The 18889-nt window shown below is 39.6% G+C and overlaps 1 protein-coding gene across 1 annotated transcript in view; it reads right to left on the bottom strand.

Moving 5' to 3' along the window:
- The window catches only part of LRRC7 (leucine rich repeat containing 7), a 470136-nt gene that overhangs the window by 14710 nt on the left and 436537 nt on the right, over positions 1–18889 (bottom strand). Inside the window, exon 26 of the mRNA XM_036494635.2 lies at positions 698–772. Coding sequence (XP_036350528.2) covers positions 698–772 — 75 coding nt within the window. The remainder of the gene's footprint in view (positions 1–697; positions 773–18889) is intronic.

Genomic DNA, 18889 nt, shown 5'->3' with positions numbered 1-18889 from the left:
CTTTATATTGATAGTGTCAAAGAACTTTTCCTGTAATGTAAGAAATGATCAAAGTACCTCTTACTAATATCAAGTGGCCAAGCATTTCCTTAACTGTTTACTAGCTTGATCCTTTTTTGGCATGCAGAGCCATATGCTTTTTTCGCTAGAAAATACGTCCTGAAAAGTCATCGTGTTTACAGGTGAACTTTTGCTTATCTGGGGACAAGAAAGGCATATAAAACAAGTCTCACAGCATTCAGTCATACTGTTGAAAAAGTAAATGTGTATCAATTCTTCCTTATCTATACTTTCACCATGACCCCATTTGGGTACATTTAATTTATTACTTTTATTTTTAGCTATGCATAGATAAACACATATCATACTTATTACATACATGTATCTACAATCTAAGTTCTTATATTATTAAGTAACTCCACGTAGTTGAACTAAAGCATAGGACACTTAAGTATTAGATTCCATATAAGGTGCTAGGGATATGGAATTATATCAGATTGAAATGCTTTAACTTGCTTCTTAACCACATGATAGTAAAGAAAAAAAACAAAAAAAAAAAAAAAAAAAAGAAGAAGAAAAGAAGAAAAGAAAAAAGGACTTATTTCCAATCACATTACTCAAGCTATTTAATTCAATACCATGGCTACACATTCATGTCAGTGTTGACATCTGCATGAATTGCTTTTATTTGTCTTACCTGAAGGATTTTATCACCAGGCTGTAGTAGATTGGATGCTGGTCCATCAGGCTGAACCCTAGTAACAAAGATACCCTATAAGTCAGAAGTAACAAAGGTTAGGATTCTATTACCAAAACCTAGATCTACTACTTAAACAAATTTTCATTCAGATTATAAATAAATAAAAATAGTTAAAGTTTACACAGGTAAGCTTCAAGATTAATATTGTATTTTTAAGCAAGGCATCATTCACCCAACCAGGTTTAATGAAAGCAATGTGTTCTTCTGCAAAAAAAAAAAAAAAAATCCTTTTTTTAAACAATTTATTTATTTTCCTTGGGAAATTTATGAAGAGAAGGAGAGGCAGGGAGAAAGATCTTTCACCCACAGGTTCATTCCTCAAAAGGCCACAATGGCTGGAGCAGAGCTGATCTGAAACCAGGTGCTGGGAGCTTTTGCATTAAAAATGTAAACATTTAACATAAAAAAATGTCTCCTACGGGGCTGGTGTTGTGGTACAGAATATAAAGGGACTGTCTGGGATGTCAGCACTTCATATAGAGCCAGTTCTAATCCTAGCTGGTCTACTTCTGATTCAGCTCTCTCATAATGGTCTGCACAAAGCCGTGGAACATGGTCCAAGTGCTTGAGCCCCTGCCACCCACATGGGAGACTCAGATGAAGTTCCTGGCTCTTGGCTTGGGCTTGGACAAAAGTTGTGGCTACCTAGGGAATGAACCAACTGATTGAAGATTTTTCCCTCTCTATTTCTATCCCTCTCTTTTTTCCCTTTGTTTCCCTCTCTATTTGTAACTTTGACTTTAAATAAACGGTTTTACTAAAAGTCTTCTATTTGGTTATAAATTCAGCATGTGCTTGAAATTGTTAACTAGAATTATGTATGCATGCAGTAATATGAATTTTAATATTAATTATATAGAAGAAAATCAAACATAAGAAAACTTCAACATGCATTTAAATAAAGTTGATGTCTATATTGTTTAAAAATACTCATAGAAGTGAATCTAATTTATGAAACAGTCAAATAAATAAAGCAAACATTTGCTGAATCCCTACCACACTGGTTATTGATTTGATGATATACAGAGAGATATGGAACAGTTTCTAACTCCAATGAGTCAAAAACGGTCATGACAAAGCAGCCTGGCAAGTATTAATGATAGACAGCAACTGTAAAAAATTTGCACCAATTTATGATGGTGTGGAATGGAATATTATTTGGAAATAAAACAGACTGAAGTACTGACACATGCTATAGCATGGATGAATCTTAAAACCATTATAAGAGTGATGCACCCACCCAAGTGGGAGATCTAAATTGGGTTAGTAAGCATCAACCACCCACTGGTGCACACAAAAGGTAGGACCAGGGCCCTACCTGGCGAGGCTAGATCACAGTACCCACCAGTACCCACCAGTGAGAGTCAGAATACGGAACGGATGATGTTAGGCCAGGCCATGACACTAACCAGCACACAAGAGAATCAGGTCTGGGGCAGATTCTGTGGTGGGTACATGGGCCCACCCCTGTGGAACTGTAATATCTGCTGGTTTGCTTAACAGCTGGGAGTGCTGATGGGTTGAGCTAGGCATGACCATGGAACCCTCTGACACACAGAGATTACTGGGATTGGGAACAGGCTGGGCTGGTCCAGGATGTAGCACCCACAGGTGTACCCAAGAATAGGGTGTGGGGTGGGCTAGGCTGCAACATCCACTAGCTCATATAAGGTTGGGGTGAAGGGGGCAGACTATGCCAGGTAAGGGCCTAGTACCCACTGGCACATGTGAGATCTAAGTCTGGGAGTGGGCCTGGTGGAGGAATTTGGGGAACTCCTCTGGTGGGTTGTAGCTCCCACTAGTGAGCCTGTTGAGTTGACTGGGTGCTGATCAGGTTGGGCAAGGTAGCTCCACTCATTGGCAAACGTGTGGGTTGGCTCTGGAGGGGGGAAGCCCAGGAAGGGTCAGGCCAACCTTAGCTCACTGGAGGAGCTGGCTCACTGTAGGAGTCAGACTGGAGTGTGGGTCATGCCAGGCAAGGTTATCACACCTATCGGTTTGCATGAGCCAGGGATGGGAGTAGACTGGGAAGGGCAAGACTATAGCACCTGCCAGTGAGATTTGCAACTGGGAACAGGCTGAGACAGGTAAGATTGCAGCATTTGATGGCAAAGGCCAACACAGGGAATAGGCTATGCCTAACTGGGTTAGAGCAGCCAGTGGCATGCCCAGTATTGGTGTCTGAGACCAGGTCTAATTGGGAGCCGAGGGAACCCCAACTGGGTTGTGGTTCCCACTGATGAGTGTGGGAACCAAAAGGAGGGCTGTGATCTGGGCTGAACATAACTGCAGTTTCCCTCAGCATGCGTGTGGACAGGGTTTATGGTGTGCCAGACTGGGCTAGACTATAGTACCCACTGGTGTTTGTGAGAGCCAGGGTGGATATAGGATGGGATGGACTATATCTCAGTATCCACTGAGCCATGCTAGAGCTGTGTCTGGACATGGACCAGGTGTGACTGGGCTGTAGCACTCAACAGTAAGAATGAGAATGGATATGGGCTGATTGGAAAAGGCCATAGCTCCTGCTAGGACAGGAGGTGGGCCAAATCAGGCTGGGCCAAGGACGCACTGGTGTGTGCAGGATCTGCCACTGGGAAGAGACCTGATAGAGGAGCTTGGGGAACTCCTCTGTCAGGATGCAGTCCCTGCGGGTGAGCACAACAATCAAGGCTGGGAGCTGCCCAGACCTACTATGTTATAATATCTATTGGCATACATGTGGGTCAGGTCTGAGGGTGGGCCAGGACAGGGTGCAGGGCAAATATCAGTCAGTTCATGTAAGGGCCAGGACTGGGGACTGGATGGGCTGGGCATGAGCTGGAGCTGGGGTAGACCAGGCTGGACCAGGCTACAGCACCTACTTGCAAATGTTGATGTGAGGTAGGCCATGTCAGGATGGGATGCAGCACCTATCAGCACACATGAGACTTGGAGGGTGGTGTGAGTTCAATAGAGGGGCTGCGGGGGATTCCTCTGCTGGGCTACTGCTCCCACTGGTGAGTGTGAGAACAAGCATTAGGGGCAGACCAGGCAGGGAAGCAATGCAACACCTATTGGCCTGCATGAGAACTGGGTTAACGGGAGAGTCAGGCTGGGGTAACCAACTGTACCCAAGTAAATGAGCCCAAGTAAATGAGCCCAAGTAAATGAAGGCTGGTTGGACTTTGCTGCAGCATCAGCTGGCATGTGCTGGGATTGGGGGTAAATCCTATCAAGCTATAGTGAAGAACTACCTGGAGAGTGTAAGATCTGGAGTTGGAGTGGGTCCAGTAAGCAAACTGTGGACGCTTCTCTGATGGGTTGCAACTCTCAATGGTGAGCATGAGAACCAGGGCTGGGAGCAGGCCTGGCTAGATAGATAGTGGCACTTGCCACTGTGAGTGAGGACTGGATAGTGTGGGTGGTTGGACTGAGCTACACTTCAATGTGCATTGACATGTATGAGAGCTGAATGGGATGTGGGACAGACTGAGTCAGTCTGCTGTACATATAGGCAAGCACGGGAAACAGGGATAGGATGGGCCTAGTGTGGGTTATTTGGGGTTGCTCTGACATGGCTGCAGCTCCTGCTGGTGTACATGAAGCCTGAATGTATGGTGAGCACAGTTAGGCCGGGCTGTAGCATCCATTGTTTTTTAAGAGACTGCCCTGGAAACAGAACTGATTCAGTAACTGAAACAACCTGTGTGTGTGTGTGTGTAGGCTGATGTGAGTGACAGAATCAGACTCCATACTGGCAAGCACACAAGAATCAGGTCTGGATCTCTTCAGAGAAGATTTCTTTGGGGATTCTCACCAACTGAACTGCTGGACTCAGAACTCTAACCATGGGCAGAATTCCATACTCTGTGGTCTGAGAGTTAAGTGCATGATTCAGAACTGGGCCTTCTCCCTGGCTAAGTCACAACAATAGATGGCATACCCAGATACACATGGAAGATATGGCAGTCCACTGGACCCTGAGGAGGACATCTGGTATCACAGCAGATGAAGGTGGCCAAAAATAGTCTTACCCACTTCCCTATAGCCCCTGAACCTTTTTACTGTAATTAACTATGTAAAGATTCTCAAAAATATAATAAAAATATATATATTAAAAAAAGAAGGTGGGCAAAATAAATTGGTCAACTATCCTGGGCAGGCAAATATCTGGGTGATTGGAGACTATAGGTATATTGTGTCAACCACTGAATCTTGGAAGGATTGCCTCATCCTTGGAGTGGTGAGATTGACAGCATTTCAGAACTATTGAAACCACTTGAGTAGAGTCCTTGGAGCATGCTCCATATCAGGGATGACATCGGGTGGCTGTTCCCCATCCCCAGGTACCAAGGCAGTTGGGAGGCTAGGTGCTGCTTCTTCCCTTATCTTCCTCCTCCTCCCAGATATAAGAAGAAGAAAAGGAAAATGTGGAAATAATGCTCTCATCCACTTTTCCTTAATCCTTGCCTCTTCCCATCCTGGTCAACTATGTAGACATCATCAAAACTAAAAGGAGTGATTTTACCATGGAAAAATAAAACATAAAAAGTTATGAAATTTAATTGGTAGTTGTTACAAAACTCTGAATATGCATAAACTATTAATTATAGTATTACACTTGGAAAAGATGAATTTTAAAGTTTGTGAATTAATTTCACTATAGGTATAATTATTTTAAATTTTAGAGAATTCTTTATAAAATAACATTTTAATATTCCTGTTTAGTATTTAGAAAATCATGATATTTGGTGGGGCTGTAAACTTAATGACTTTTACTTTAACCCATACTTCTATATATGTATGTATGTATGTAATGTAAATGGTTTAACAAACTAACCCAAATTATACAACGTTTACCCATATTTCCCTTATAATTTCAAATCTTTTTGAAACTTATAAACTTATGCTTTTGAATGATTTTTATCCTTCTGATTTTAATGTTTTCTCTCCCATTTAAAATGAAGCTGCAAGACCTGGTGTGATAGACTAGTGGCTAAATCCTAGCCTTGCATGCACTGGGATCCCATATAAGTGCTGGTTCTTGACCTGGATGCTCCACTTCCCATCGAGTTTCCTGCTATGACCTAGGAAAGCAGAAGAGGATGGCCGAAAGCCTTGGGATCCTGCACTTGCATGAGACCTGGAAGAAGTTGCTTGCTCCTTGCTTCAGATCGGCTCAGATCTGGCTGTTGCGGTCACTTAGGGGAGTGAACCAGTAGGTGAAAGATTTTTTCTCTGTAAATCTGCCTTTTCCAATAAAAATAAATAAATCTTAAAAAAATGAAGCCACAGATAGGCTTTGCAACTTCTAAGTCACTGTGACCTTCTAGGCTAGTATTTAGATGTATAGAATGTAAAGAAAATTGCTGGATAATAACAAAAATTGCAAACAATACTTAAATCACTAATAGCACAGCAGTGACTAGAGAAGTTACAGCAAATCCATGCAATAGAATGGTATATTGTCATTAAACATGAAGTCCTAGTTGACTACATAAAAATGCATGAATATCTAGTGACGCAGGCAGGTTACACATGACATGATTCTGATAATATTTTTTTGAAGTACGTTTATATGACGAGTTATTATTTATATTATTAACAGTGATAATGGATAATGAGATATCAGATTCTTTGGGCTTAAATATGTTTTCTTATTTTTATACTATGATTATATGCTAGCTATGCAATAAGAAAAGAGTTCAAACTAATAAAAATTTAGGATAATGATGCTAGTGTTAAGAGTGATGTTAAAACAGTTTGGGCAATTTCAATTACACAGATGGCAAATTCAGAAAGAAAAAAATTAGTTTGGAAAAGGCCTGATAAATAAGGCAAAATTAATGCACCAGCCCACTGAACGGCACAGGTTGTGACAACAACTATAATCTGCACACTGCTTTTGGCAATCGTAGTTCTCATGCTCCATCAGTCCAGGAAGCTCTGTATGTGACTACTCCCTCCAGTTTGCCCTCTCTTAGCTATGAGGGTCTCTGTGCAATAGGCAGAACGATGTTATTGCTGCAAATAAGATACTACACCTCTGGTTGCTGGAGGTGAAGTTGTTTTGTCTATTATTTTACCCCAATGCTAAGTTTTGATTCTCTTTCTTCAGTTTTTGATTTTTCTTCCTCAGTTTATTTTACAAGAACATGATTAATAATGTTTGAATTCAAACCACAGGAGACAAATTATGAACATCATATCTGCAGTGCAGGGAAGAGCTAACAATACCCTACAAACTAACTGTTGAAACAATACAAATGTGGTGTCTGTGGCAGGTGTAATTTCATCCATCATGTGGCTCTGCAGGGTCCAATTGCTGTTCTAAGACTTGCTTTGAAATTTTCTCTTATGATAACCTGAGTCTTCCAAAAAACATTTATTGCTTTTTCTAAATTTTTATTAGATATTTTCAATCAATATATTTCATCAACGTTGAAATTGCTACTGCCATTAAATAGATATCCTGTCAGCCAGCATATTGCTACATTCATGGAAGCAAAAGACAATAACTGTTATATTTGATATTGGCCTGCGGCATTCATTATCTGTGGAGGTAGAATATTTCCCCAAAGAGTACATTCAAAAGAGAGTACTCTATTTTTTTAAAATTTACTTTTGTATAAAACTGCCGTTGTATGAAAAAAACAAATAAATCTCAACCCATTTTTGTGGTTTTTATAACATTGAATATTGATAAGAAATATGGAAGCTTTAACACTGTTTTGAAAGAGTTAATTGTAGAAATGTGTCACGTTTTTAGCAATTAATTTTGCTCTGAGACTTCAAAGAACTTTGGCATTGATGGGAAAATTTGGTAAGGATTAATCAGATCTTTTTGCTCTGAAAATTAGAGCATTAACTTGCTACTGTTTGGTGAAAAGTTACCTCCTAACTTCTAGACAATAGGAAGGCATTTTGTATGTAGCAAAGATCCAAACAGTAATATCAATTCTGGACTTTGCTGTGGAGATTTAAAATAGGTTCAGTTTCTCCCAACATCTGGTAGAATTCCAAAAGTGGGACAAACTATTATGTAATATATTCAAAACTAATGAAACACCCTATAGAACTAAGATCATAAATAATTTTGTCCAAGGATGGGCACTGTAATACTAGCTCTCTTTTCCTGTTATGAAGTATATGTATATTCATTTTCTACTGTTGCAACAAATCATTACCGACTGAGTGTACAGCACATTACAAATTTATGTTTTATAATTCTATATGTTAGAAGTCCAGTGCAGATCTCACTGGACTAATATATGATGTTCACAAGGTAATATTCTTGTGTGTCAAATCGCTAAGAGAGCATTGATTTTTCTGCCTTTTTTACTTTTGAGGAAATGTCCATATTCCTTGGCTCACGTTCCTCTTCTTCCACAGTTGGTGTATTTCTCTGATTAATTTTCTGTTGTTGCATCTCTTCCTGACTATAGCTTGGAAAGTCTCCATTCACTGAAGAAAAAATTATTTACTTGAGAAGAAGAAAGACTGAGTGAGAGAGAGAAACAGAGGGGGGAAGGGAAAAAGAGAGGGGGCGAGGGAAAGAGAGAGAGAGAGAGAGAGAGAGAAAGAGAGGTGCTCTCACTCATCTGGCTGTCCCACTCATTAAATACATGCAATGGCTGTAAGCTGAAGCCACGAGTTGGGAATTTAATCTAAGTAATCCATTTAATCCAAGGGGGTGAGAATCCAATTTGAATTATCATCAGTTTGTCCTAAGATCTGTTTCCTGGAATTAGAACCTGGATGAGGGAATTCAGTTCAGCTCAGGGACTTTGGTGTGAAATGTGGGTGTCTCAGCTGGTGACTTAATCTCTAAGTTCCCCAGGTTCTTCATTTTTAGGACTAAATGATTACTTTGCATACACCTGGGGAATGATCTTCTTATGACAAAACCTTAAACTTCATCATACCGCAAAATCTCTTTCACCATGTAATGTGAAAATCATAGATTCTGGGAATGAATTTGTGGCTACATTTGAGGAACCACCATCTATCATACTGTGTGAGTAGTGGTTAACAGCATAGTTCTAAAGTTAGCCTGTCTGTATTATTGTCACAAAAAGTAACAGTGTGACTTCATATGAAAGAGCAGGGCAAATGGTGTCAAGAATCTTGAGTTTACAGACTGCTAGTGTCAGAGATTGAGGTCAAACTCAGCAGGCAATGGTCTGCAAGTCTGAGACCAAGGTCGAGGCATATTGATGAGGGTCTTCAGTTGGGCAATGGTCCAAGGCCACAGGATTGTGAGTTTTAAGATATCTACGGCAGAACATCATCCCATCCAATGAAAAGCCACAACATAACATCAGCAACGATGATATTCTGCCAGCTCTGCTTTCAGACCAAGGATGGTCTCCCCAAAAAACTGTTGAATTTATCTGGAAAATATGGTGCTGGACTCTATGCATGGTACATGCTTGCAATGAAGGAATCATGACTGGATTTGAACTGTAATACTGCAGCAAGGTGGAAGAATCCACCATGGGGGGAAGGCATGGGGAGGGGTTGGGGGAATCCCACAGTCTGAAAATGAGTCATAAAATGAAATGAAATAAAAACAACAACAACAACAAAAGATATCTATGGGACAGTCATGTGCTAGCTTCTGTACTTGGGTCACACTGTTACTTCCTGATCATCAAGCATTGACTGGCTAACATCAATATGGGACACAACTATCAATGTTTGAGCCACATTAACTCCTATAATTTGACTCCCCAAGCATTTCAATAAAAGATTGAGGCAATGAGCCTTCTTCATTGACTTCCTTCCTCAGAGAAGGGGGCTTGCTTATGGCCTACTGCTTTCATACTCTTGTGTCTGTCTCATTTTTCATTTTTTCAATTCCAAGTCATCCCCCCTCCGACTCTGTTCATGCCACACTGGTTGCTGTATATTAGCATTTAAGAATTAGTGACCTTGTGAAAGTTAATTTTTCTATACTTAGCTTTTCCTTATTCTTAAAAAGGGCATAACATTTATTGGATTAAGTCAAAATATCGAAATACTTGAGATCATGAATGACGTTCAGTATGGGATCAATAAATATCACTGTAATTATTGGAAATCTGAAGGTTGAGCTACAGTCCAAAGTTCTTTACTCAGGAAAGGCCATATTAAGTTTCTGAGTCTCTATTTATCTTAGATTTATTGATAGGGAAATATTCTTCCTCCCTTCAGTTTGAAGTATATGGAAAGGTCAACATTTATCATATTTCTCTTGAATTCAAAAGAACATTTCTTATTTACAGAAGGGGATGAAAAGAGGACTGGGAATTTCTCTCCTGCCTCATCTGTGATGACTCTGATAAGAACTTTAATTGTAATTCACTCTCTTTAGTAGACATAGGTCCCCTTTGGGGGGTTTTCTAATGCTTTTTACTAACTTGTAGGCACTATCTCTTTTGCTAACATTTTATCAGGAGAATTAACACTTGATGGTAACGGTTTCTAGAATTTTCGTACTCTAGCTGGGGTTTTTGTTGCCTGCTACATGTGTTTTTTTCTAATCCCTTTTGTCTCATGAACAGCTCTCAGATCCCTTCATAGCTTGAAAGCACAGTGATCTTCCACGACACCTCTTCTATAGGTGTCTCTCAACAGAGCAATATCGTAGCTGCTGCAAAGTCCTTTCAAAACAATGTAAATCTTTGCTTTCCCTAAATGTAATCTGTGTGTGCTTCAAACAGTCAGAGACCTTACAGGCCCATTCATTACAGAGGTATCCCTGAGGTTTTACTAAAGTTAATCCAGAAACAGCTTGCTAGATGCTTGTTACCATTCATCTTTATGCTCCATTTTAAAACCAACATTCAGGTAAATTAGAAATGGTTATTCCAGGGACTAACATTTCAGAATATCAGGTTAAGCTGCTGATTATGAAGCCAGCACTTCATCTGGGTGTTGGTTCAAATTCTGGCTGCTACACTTCCAATCCATTCCCAGGTAATGAGCCTAGGAAAGCATTAAAAAGTGGCCAACTAATTGGACCCTTGTCAGTTGGTAGGTATACCAAGAGGGAATTTCAGGTTCCTAGATTTGGTCTGGCCCAGTCCCAGCCATTACAGCCATTTGGAAAGTGAACTAGCTGATGAAGATGGTTCTTTGTCTCTTCTTTTTCCGTTCTCTCTCTGTTTTTCTCTCTCTGTGTGTGTCTGTCCTTCCTTTCTTTATATCTCTGCCTTTCAATAAATAAATAAATCTTTTAAAAAGTAAAGTAAATGGGTAATCCAGAAGTATCCATAATAACCTTACAAAAAGCTTTGTTTTTCACAATAATTTTGAAAAAGAAAGTTTGGGCACTTTCTCAGTGTTAAGATGTGAACTGGTTGCCTAGCCTGTACATCTCTGTATATGAAACAAGAATGATTCGGAAAGTTAGTCTATGAGGCCAACATTTAACAATTTAACTTTAGAGGAGAAACAAACTGCACATGGCTTTTTAATCATAAATCTGAACAACTGTGACAACCTCAGCCAATGCAAACCTGCTCACAAAATACAGAACTTGTTTTAAAGGACCTGCAAATTCAAATTTGAAAAGTTGGCTCTAGATGCCGAAAGGTTGGTTTTTAGGAAGTCTTTATCTCAAGTAAAAAATTAAACTCTCATAGGGACAATTCTAAACACATTATTTAAATATTTTCGCATAGAGTAATGCTTTCATATGATTCTAAAAGTTCAAAGTGGACTTCTATAGGAAAAAGCAGCTCCTAAAAATAACAAAAAGAGCAACAGATTCAAAAGCTCTTGAGAAAAAAATCTTCCTTCCCCCTAAATTTGATATTAACTTAATAAAGTGGGAAATATTAATATGATGATGTATTATAGTTAACAAAACAGCATTAAACTGTATGACTGACCAGATTTCCCTAGGTTCCATGATTATTACAAGACTTGACACACTGAGGGTAAAGGCATTATTAGTAATGGAGCTTTCTACATGTGATGATACAATATTTTAAATCTAATTGCTATTTGTCAAATTATAGGTTTTGAGCAATTTGCTATCTTAGAAACTGGGGAATTTACATGCAGCAAGACATTTGTTTCATGGTCATTTGAATAAAAAATAGGGAGACTCAAAGAGAAAGTAAGAGGCTGGGAAGGAGAGACAGAAAGGAGGGACACTGGCAGCTGAATATATTTCAATTTGTGTCTGAAATTTTACTCACAAAACAATGTAAAGCAAAATTAAAAAAAACTAATAGGATGGAGAGTTGATTTTTATAAAGGTTTCTATCTAGTAAATTTGAGACATGGAGACAAATTAAAGATTTTTTTAAGAAAAATTTTCATTGGAAAAAGAGATCTACAGAGAGGAGAGGCAGTAAGATTTTCCATACACTGGTTGAATCCCCAAGCTGTCGCAAGGACTGCAGTCGATCCAATCCAAAGCCAGGAGCTTTATCTGGGCCTTCCACATGGGTGCAGGATCCCAGGGTACTGGGTAGTCCCCAACTGCTTTTCCAGGCTACAAGCAGGGAGCTGGATGGGAATGGAGCAGCAAGGAAATGAACCAGCATCCACATGGGATCCCAGCACTTGCCAAGGTGAGGATTTAGGCACTGAGCCATCACGCTGGGCCCATGAATACAAATTAAAATTCTACAACTGATCAAATCTTCTAAAAGTTTTAGTAAAATCTTACGTACAGATTCTGAAAAGAATTTCTAGGCAGGTGTTATGGCTAATTTGATTGTGCTGATGCTAGGAATGCATGCATCCCATATCAGAGTTCCTAGGTTTGACCTCTGCCTCTACTTCTTCCCTATTAGCTTCCTGCTAAAGTGCATTCTGCGGCTAGCTCAACTGTTTGGGACCCTGCCAGTCTCATGAGTGAGCCAGATGAAGTTCCTGACTCTTGGCTTTGGTCGTGCTCAGGTATTTGTGGGTATTTGGATAATGTACCTGGGCATGGGATCTCTTTGTCTTTGTCTTTGTCTTTGTCTTTGTCTCTTTTTCTCTCTTTCTCTTCCCCCACTCTCTTTCTTTTTCTTTCCTTCTTTCACTTTCTCTTTTATCTATTTCTCTTCCCTTTCTCTTTTTCCTTCCTTCTTTCTTGTTCTCTTTCTCTTATTTCTTCCTTTCTCTCTCTTCCTCTTCCTCTTTCTCTTTCATCTTTTCTCTCTTCACCCTGCCTTTTAAGTAAATATTTAAAAGGCAGGTTGAAATTGTATTTCACTATCTTTTAAAAATATTAAAGTGGGAATGAATTGTTGCATTTATAAAATAAGGTATTAATAATACATTAGAATAAAATAGACTAATGAACTCCACAGAAATGAACAGAAGATTACAAATATCTTAGTGACAATATAATAGAATGTTACATACCAGCAGAAGCAGTCCGCATTGTTTGGTTTCTGGACTTAAACAATTTTTTTCAACCATTCTAAAAGTTCCTTTAATAACACATGCTGCTCTCCCTCCAGTTTTCAAGACACTATTCTTACATGATTTGCTAAAAACATTCCCACACCACTACACATAGTGGTGCAGTGGTTGAGTCTCTGCCTGCAGAGCTGGCAACCCAAAGGGGCACCATTTCTGGCTTTTTCACCTCTGATCCTGCTCCCTATTAATGTGCCTGGGAAAGCAGCAAAGGATGGCCAAGTGCTTAGGTCCCAGGACCTATGCAGGAGATCCAGAAGAAACTCGGAGCGCCTGGTTACAGACCATTTGAGAAGCGAAATAGATGATGGAAGGTCTCTTTCCTTCCGTCTCCCCTGCTCTCTCTGTAAAAATCAGCTTTTCAACAATGTGCACCCCAAAGTTCACTGCAGCACAATCAATAATCACAAAAACATGGAAGCAACCTAAATGCCCATTGACAGAGGACTAAATAAAGACACTGTGGTTCATTTGTACTATGGAATACTACTCAGGTATCTAAAAAAACTGAAATACAATTGTTTGTGGTCAAATGGGCCAAAGTAGAGACCATTATGCTAAGGGAAATGAGCCAATCCCAAAAGGTCAGATATCATATTTTCTCTAATTTAAGAAAATACGATGCCAAATCCAAAGGTTTTACCTGTGCATTCTACCTTATTACACCTCCTAGTTATTTTTACCCTTCATAATAAGATCTTGCATTGTAAGCTATTAGTCAGTCATCCATAAGAACCTGATTGCTTGTAATCACCTGAGACTATTAAATGTCCCTTTTATCACTGTTATTACTACTGCCCATAAGTAATGAGGATCTAGTTCTCCTTGTACCTTCATCAGTGTCTTGGGACACATGCTGGCATTTATTCCTACATGAAGATGTGGGACACTCTTTTTCACCACCCTAGCATCACATTGATATGCTTGTTATATGTTCATTAACTTCATGTGGAGGAAGGTTCACTATTCTTGTTTTTTTTTCTCCCCATGGTGGACTGTACTCAAGGGGATATGGAAATGTAGTGGAAATTAATATGTTCATAGGTGGAAATGGAGAGAAGTATGTTTGCATGCACTATAAGGAGGGACTCACAATGAGATGACTGAGAATCTTCTACACTGTTAGGAGACACCTCAATGGCAGCACGATGGACTTGTGAAACTTCACAAAAGACACACCACTGTAAGACTGGAGGGGAAACCAGAGGGGAGGAGGGGAGGGAATATGGGGAGACCCCAGTGCCTATTAAACTGTATCATAAAACAATAAAACATCAGCCTTTCAAATAAAAACAAATAAATCTTAAAACCCCCCAGATTAAGAACCCATTTGTCTGAGGTTACTTTTAGAAGTGAAAGATTGACTGAATATTTTCTATTGTCTGAGGCTAATTATTGTCGCTGTTCTTTTTGAGGAATTTGAAGGTAAGTACTAAAATTGTATTTGATACAGGTTTATTTCCTAATTATATTTTTAAATTTACTAATTATTCCTGTGCCCCCATGCTTATCTAATAATTGTTTAATCACATATATGTGAAATATCTATCTATTCTGACTGAATATACAATTCAGCTTGTTTATTCTTGGGTGAAATTCTTGAGCTAAAAAAGACTTTTCTTTGCCTTAATTCGGTATTTTTTTAAGAGTTAATGATCATACACCTTCATGACTGTCTTTCTGGTCTTTTAGGGAAAAAGAATTTTACATTCATTTTATTTTATGGATTCTTTAAATTCTGTATTTAATTTGAGATCCAAGTGTTAGCGAGTGTTTGTATCACTCAGCTTTGCTTAGTTTATTGACTCGGTCCAAGATCTAAGGTTACTTCCCCTCAGCTTCACAAACACTGTAAAATGTTAAAAGCTGTGAAAAACAGGAGTAGATTCCTATAGGTGGCTGTGGATTCTCTTCTCTGGCTGTCCTGAAAATAGCACTGGCAATCAAATTTCAGGTTATTGTCCCTATGGGCTCTCTCAAATTCCATTCAGTTGCAGAAGTCTTGGCATTATCTGCACCATTTGAAAATCATTAACTGGAAAGTAAAGAATTGAATCAAATGTCTTTTGGCCATTTTGTTAAAAATAAAATAATGATTTTGAAGTGAAATTGTTTTGGTGTAAACTATGCTTCTCCTGGGTTTCTCACCTGGGTGCAGGGTCCCAAGGCTTTAGGCCTTTCTCCATGGCTTTCCCTGGCCACAAACAAGGAGCTGGATGGGAAGTATAGCCACCAAGACACAAACCAGCACCCATATGGGATTCCAGTACATGCAAGGCTTTTGCCACTGAGCCATTGCTTCAGGTCCTGTAAACTATGCTTAAACTGTGCTTTTTATAGGTCCAATAAGTTTTATTCGACAGTTAACACATTGTTGAGTAGGCAGACCATGATAGGAGACTTATGATGGTTTATGAAGGACTATACTACTGTAATAATATAGAGGATATCAGGGTGGGGGAGGGGGTTTTGGGAGATCCCAGAGCCTATGGGACTGTATCATAAAATAACAAATAGATAAAAGGGTGACAGAATGTCAAAAAGTGTGGGGATAAAGTGTAAACACCCGGCACACTGTTACGAGTGGTTCCTAGACTAAATGTTTACATGCGTAAGGTGTGTGTGTGTGTAGGGAGTGTGTACAGAGTGAGAAATGAGGAAGTTTAGTGTCTACATTTCTTTATTTGGAATTTTACAGTAATAGTTTCTATTTTTATTTATTATTAGTCTAGTGAAGAGTGGTTAAAGAAACTGTGGTACATCTACACCATGGAATACTGTTAAGAAGAATGAAATTATTCTATTTAAAAGCAGGTGGTCCCAACTAGAAACCATTATGATCAGTGAAATGAGTCAATCACAAAAGAACAAATACCATATACTCTCTCTCATATAAGGAAGCCAACATGGAAAGTGTAATTCCTACAGTCCAATCTATACTGTTTTCTTTCGATTGTCTGTTTGCTTTTTTGGCTGTATCCCATGTGTTTTGATGTTTTTATATCGGTTTGGTTGCTTCCAAATAATCTCTTTTCTCTAGTAGAATTCATCACGTGCTCATGAAGTATATGATGGCATCATTTTTCCTAAGAGACTTCTGTGTTTCCTTTTTGTAACTCGTGTTGGTTACTCAGTGGCACGTTATTTTTTCAGGGTGCTATACTTTGTTGTTGATGTTTTTGTTGTTGTTGTTGTTATTGATGTGGCTGTTATGAAATGGTGTCAGTCCGAAAAACAGTAATATTATTTCAACCCCAAAAAGCCGGTATCTCATGCAATAAGATATTGTGAAGTAACCAATGAACCAACTATCGATATGAGTCAGATTGCTTATGATCTACATCAAAGAATTGTAAAACCTAATATACTTGTAAGGCCCTATGCTACTCAGAAATGGGGAGGGAGAGCAGAGAAATCTTACTTCACCCTAGAAGGTGTGAGGAAGATGGAAAGTATAACCTATTAGGATCATAACTGGTAATTCATAGACAACAGACTCAAATCAACATTATACAATAGCAAAACTACAAAGGCATATGGGGGGAATCAGGAGCGATCCTAACAACCTCTTAACAGGAGGTCATATGCACGGAGCAGGGGGGGACCCCAGAGTGGAGCAGGAGGACAGGAGGAGGCTTGTATCCCAACCCTGAAGACTCCCAGATCCTCACCAAGGACTATCAGTTTGAGCACCGAGGACCCCAACTGCCAAGGAGACCATGGGGAAATGGAGTGCCTTCGGAGGCCGAGAACTCTGAGGTCACCCACCCCATTTGGATATACCACGTGGGATGGGAGAAGCCCAAATCCTGCCTTGCAGGATCCGAGGTCATCGGAACGACAACCAGGAGCCCTGAGCGGTCTGCAGAAACAGAAAAACAGTAAACTTCCTTCGGGACTAGGGAGAAGAGCTTTCTCCGGTCCTTGCCTGGTTCTGACTTTGGGTCCCCATCCTCTCTCATAATGACCATCAGGATCGCTCCAGAAATCCCTCAAAACAAACAAGCAAGCAAGCAAGCAAACAAACAAACAATCTAGAATAGATAGAGAACAACAAGGAAAGCTTAGAAACAGACAGGAAACGGTCAGCGGGGATGCACTTATACCTCACTGGGTGGGACACAAAGATTAGTTACTCCTCACTGGGGTATTGAAGATTTCTCTGCACACCCCTCCTGAAACTGTTCACCTAAACTGTTGACATATGTCTTGTTAGAGTTATAGAGTTAGACTGCCCAAAAAACAGCCAGGTTCGGCAAAATCATGCTTCAATGCTATGAACTGCTAAATGCTAAAATGAAAATAGACATGAGACAGCTGAATAGTAATCTATAGTCATTTTAAGGTGTATAGAACCCGGTTGCATATAAACTAATAATTGAAATGTCAATGTAGAAGTCACAGGATGTGGTTCAGAACTTGCACTCTTTTTTTTTCTCTTTTAACGTATTGGTTACTCAATACCATGTCAACTAATTCCATAACATTATAAATGGTTACTGATGTAATGCCGGGGCTTTTAATTGATCGGGATGATATTCTGCTGGCTCTACCTTCAGACCAGAGATGGTCTCCCTAAGAAACCATTGAACTTATCTGGACAATAAGATGCTGGACTTTATGCTTGGTATATGCTTGCAATGAAGGAATCTCAACTGAACTTGAACTGTGGTAATGCAACAAGGTGGAGGAATCCATCATGGGGGGAGGGGTAGGGTGGGGAGGGGTTTGGGGAATCCCAGTGCCACATAATGAAATGTAATCAATTAAGGAAAAAAAATCAGTGGAAACTAAAAAGAATAAATAAATTAAAAAAAGATATGTTGACTTTAGTAATAACAGATCATTAAAGCTATAATTATAGCTTTATAATATGATGTAGCTTTATATATAGCATATATAAAATACGTTATCTCAAAAAAAAGGGAGAGGATGAAAGGTGTGAAGGAGGAAGGGAAATGCTATTTTTAGAGTTGTATCTATGAACCATATCAAATCTTCTGTATCTGTTAAAAACCAGCTAAAAACTCAAAAATAAAATAAAAAGAAGAAAATATGTACTTACTTATGTATTTATCTGAATAACAGAGTAATAGAGAAAGAGGGAGAGACTGAGGAGACAGATTTTATCTATTTGCTATTTTGTTTCCCTGATGCTAGGGCTATGTAAGACCGAGCAGGAGCTATTTCGTCAAAGTCCCCCATGTGGGTGCAGGGAATCCAAGTGCTTGGGCCATCATCTGCTACCTTCCAAGTGCACCAACACTGAGCTGAATCAGAAAAGGAGGAGCTGGGACTTGAACTGGCATTCTGATATGGAATGGGTCCATCAAAAGTGTAATTTGCTGTACCCTTACTTGTGTAATTTTTTTAAGATTTATTTATTTATTTATTTATTGGAAAGGCAAATACACAGAGAGGAGGAGAGACAGAGAGGAAGATCTTCTGTCCGATGCTTCACTCCCCAAGAGGCCGCAACGGCTGGAGCTGAGCCAATCTGAAGCCAGGAGCCTCTTCCAGGTCTCCCACACGGTTGCAGGGTCCCAAAGCTTCGGTTCGTCCTCAACTGCATTCCCAGGCCACAGGCAGGGAATTGGATAGGAAGCGGCGCCGCCAGGATTAGAACTGACACCCATATTGGATGCCAGTGCGTTCAAGGAGAGGACTTTAGCCACTACGCTATCGCGCCAGACCCCCTGTGTAATTTTTTTAAGACTATAGGAAGGCTCAACCTGATAG

Source organism: Ochotona princeps, chromosome 2 (genome assembly GCF_030435755.1).
Source record: "Ochotona princeps isolate mOchPri1 chromosome 2, mOchPri1.hap1, whole genome shotgun sequence".
In the NCBI taxonomy this organism is placed as follows: Eukaryota; Metazoa; Chordata; class Mammalia; order Lagomorpha; family Ochotonidae; genus Ochotona; species Ochotona princeps.
Note: the sequence above shows the minus strand (reverse complement) of the source record. Positions and strands in the feature narration are given on the sequence as shown.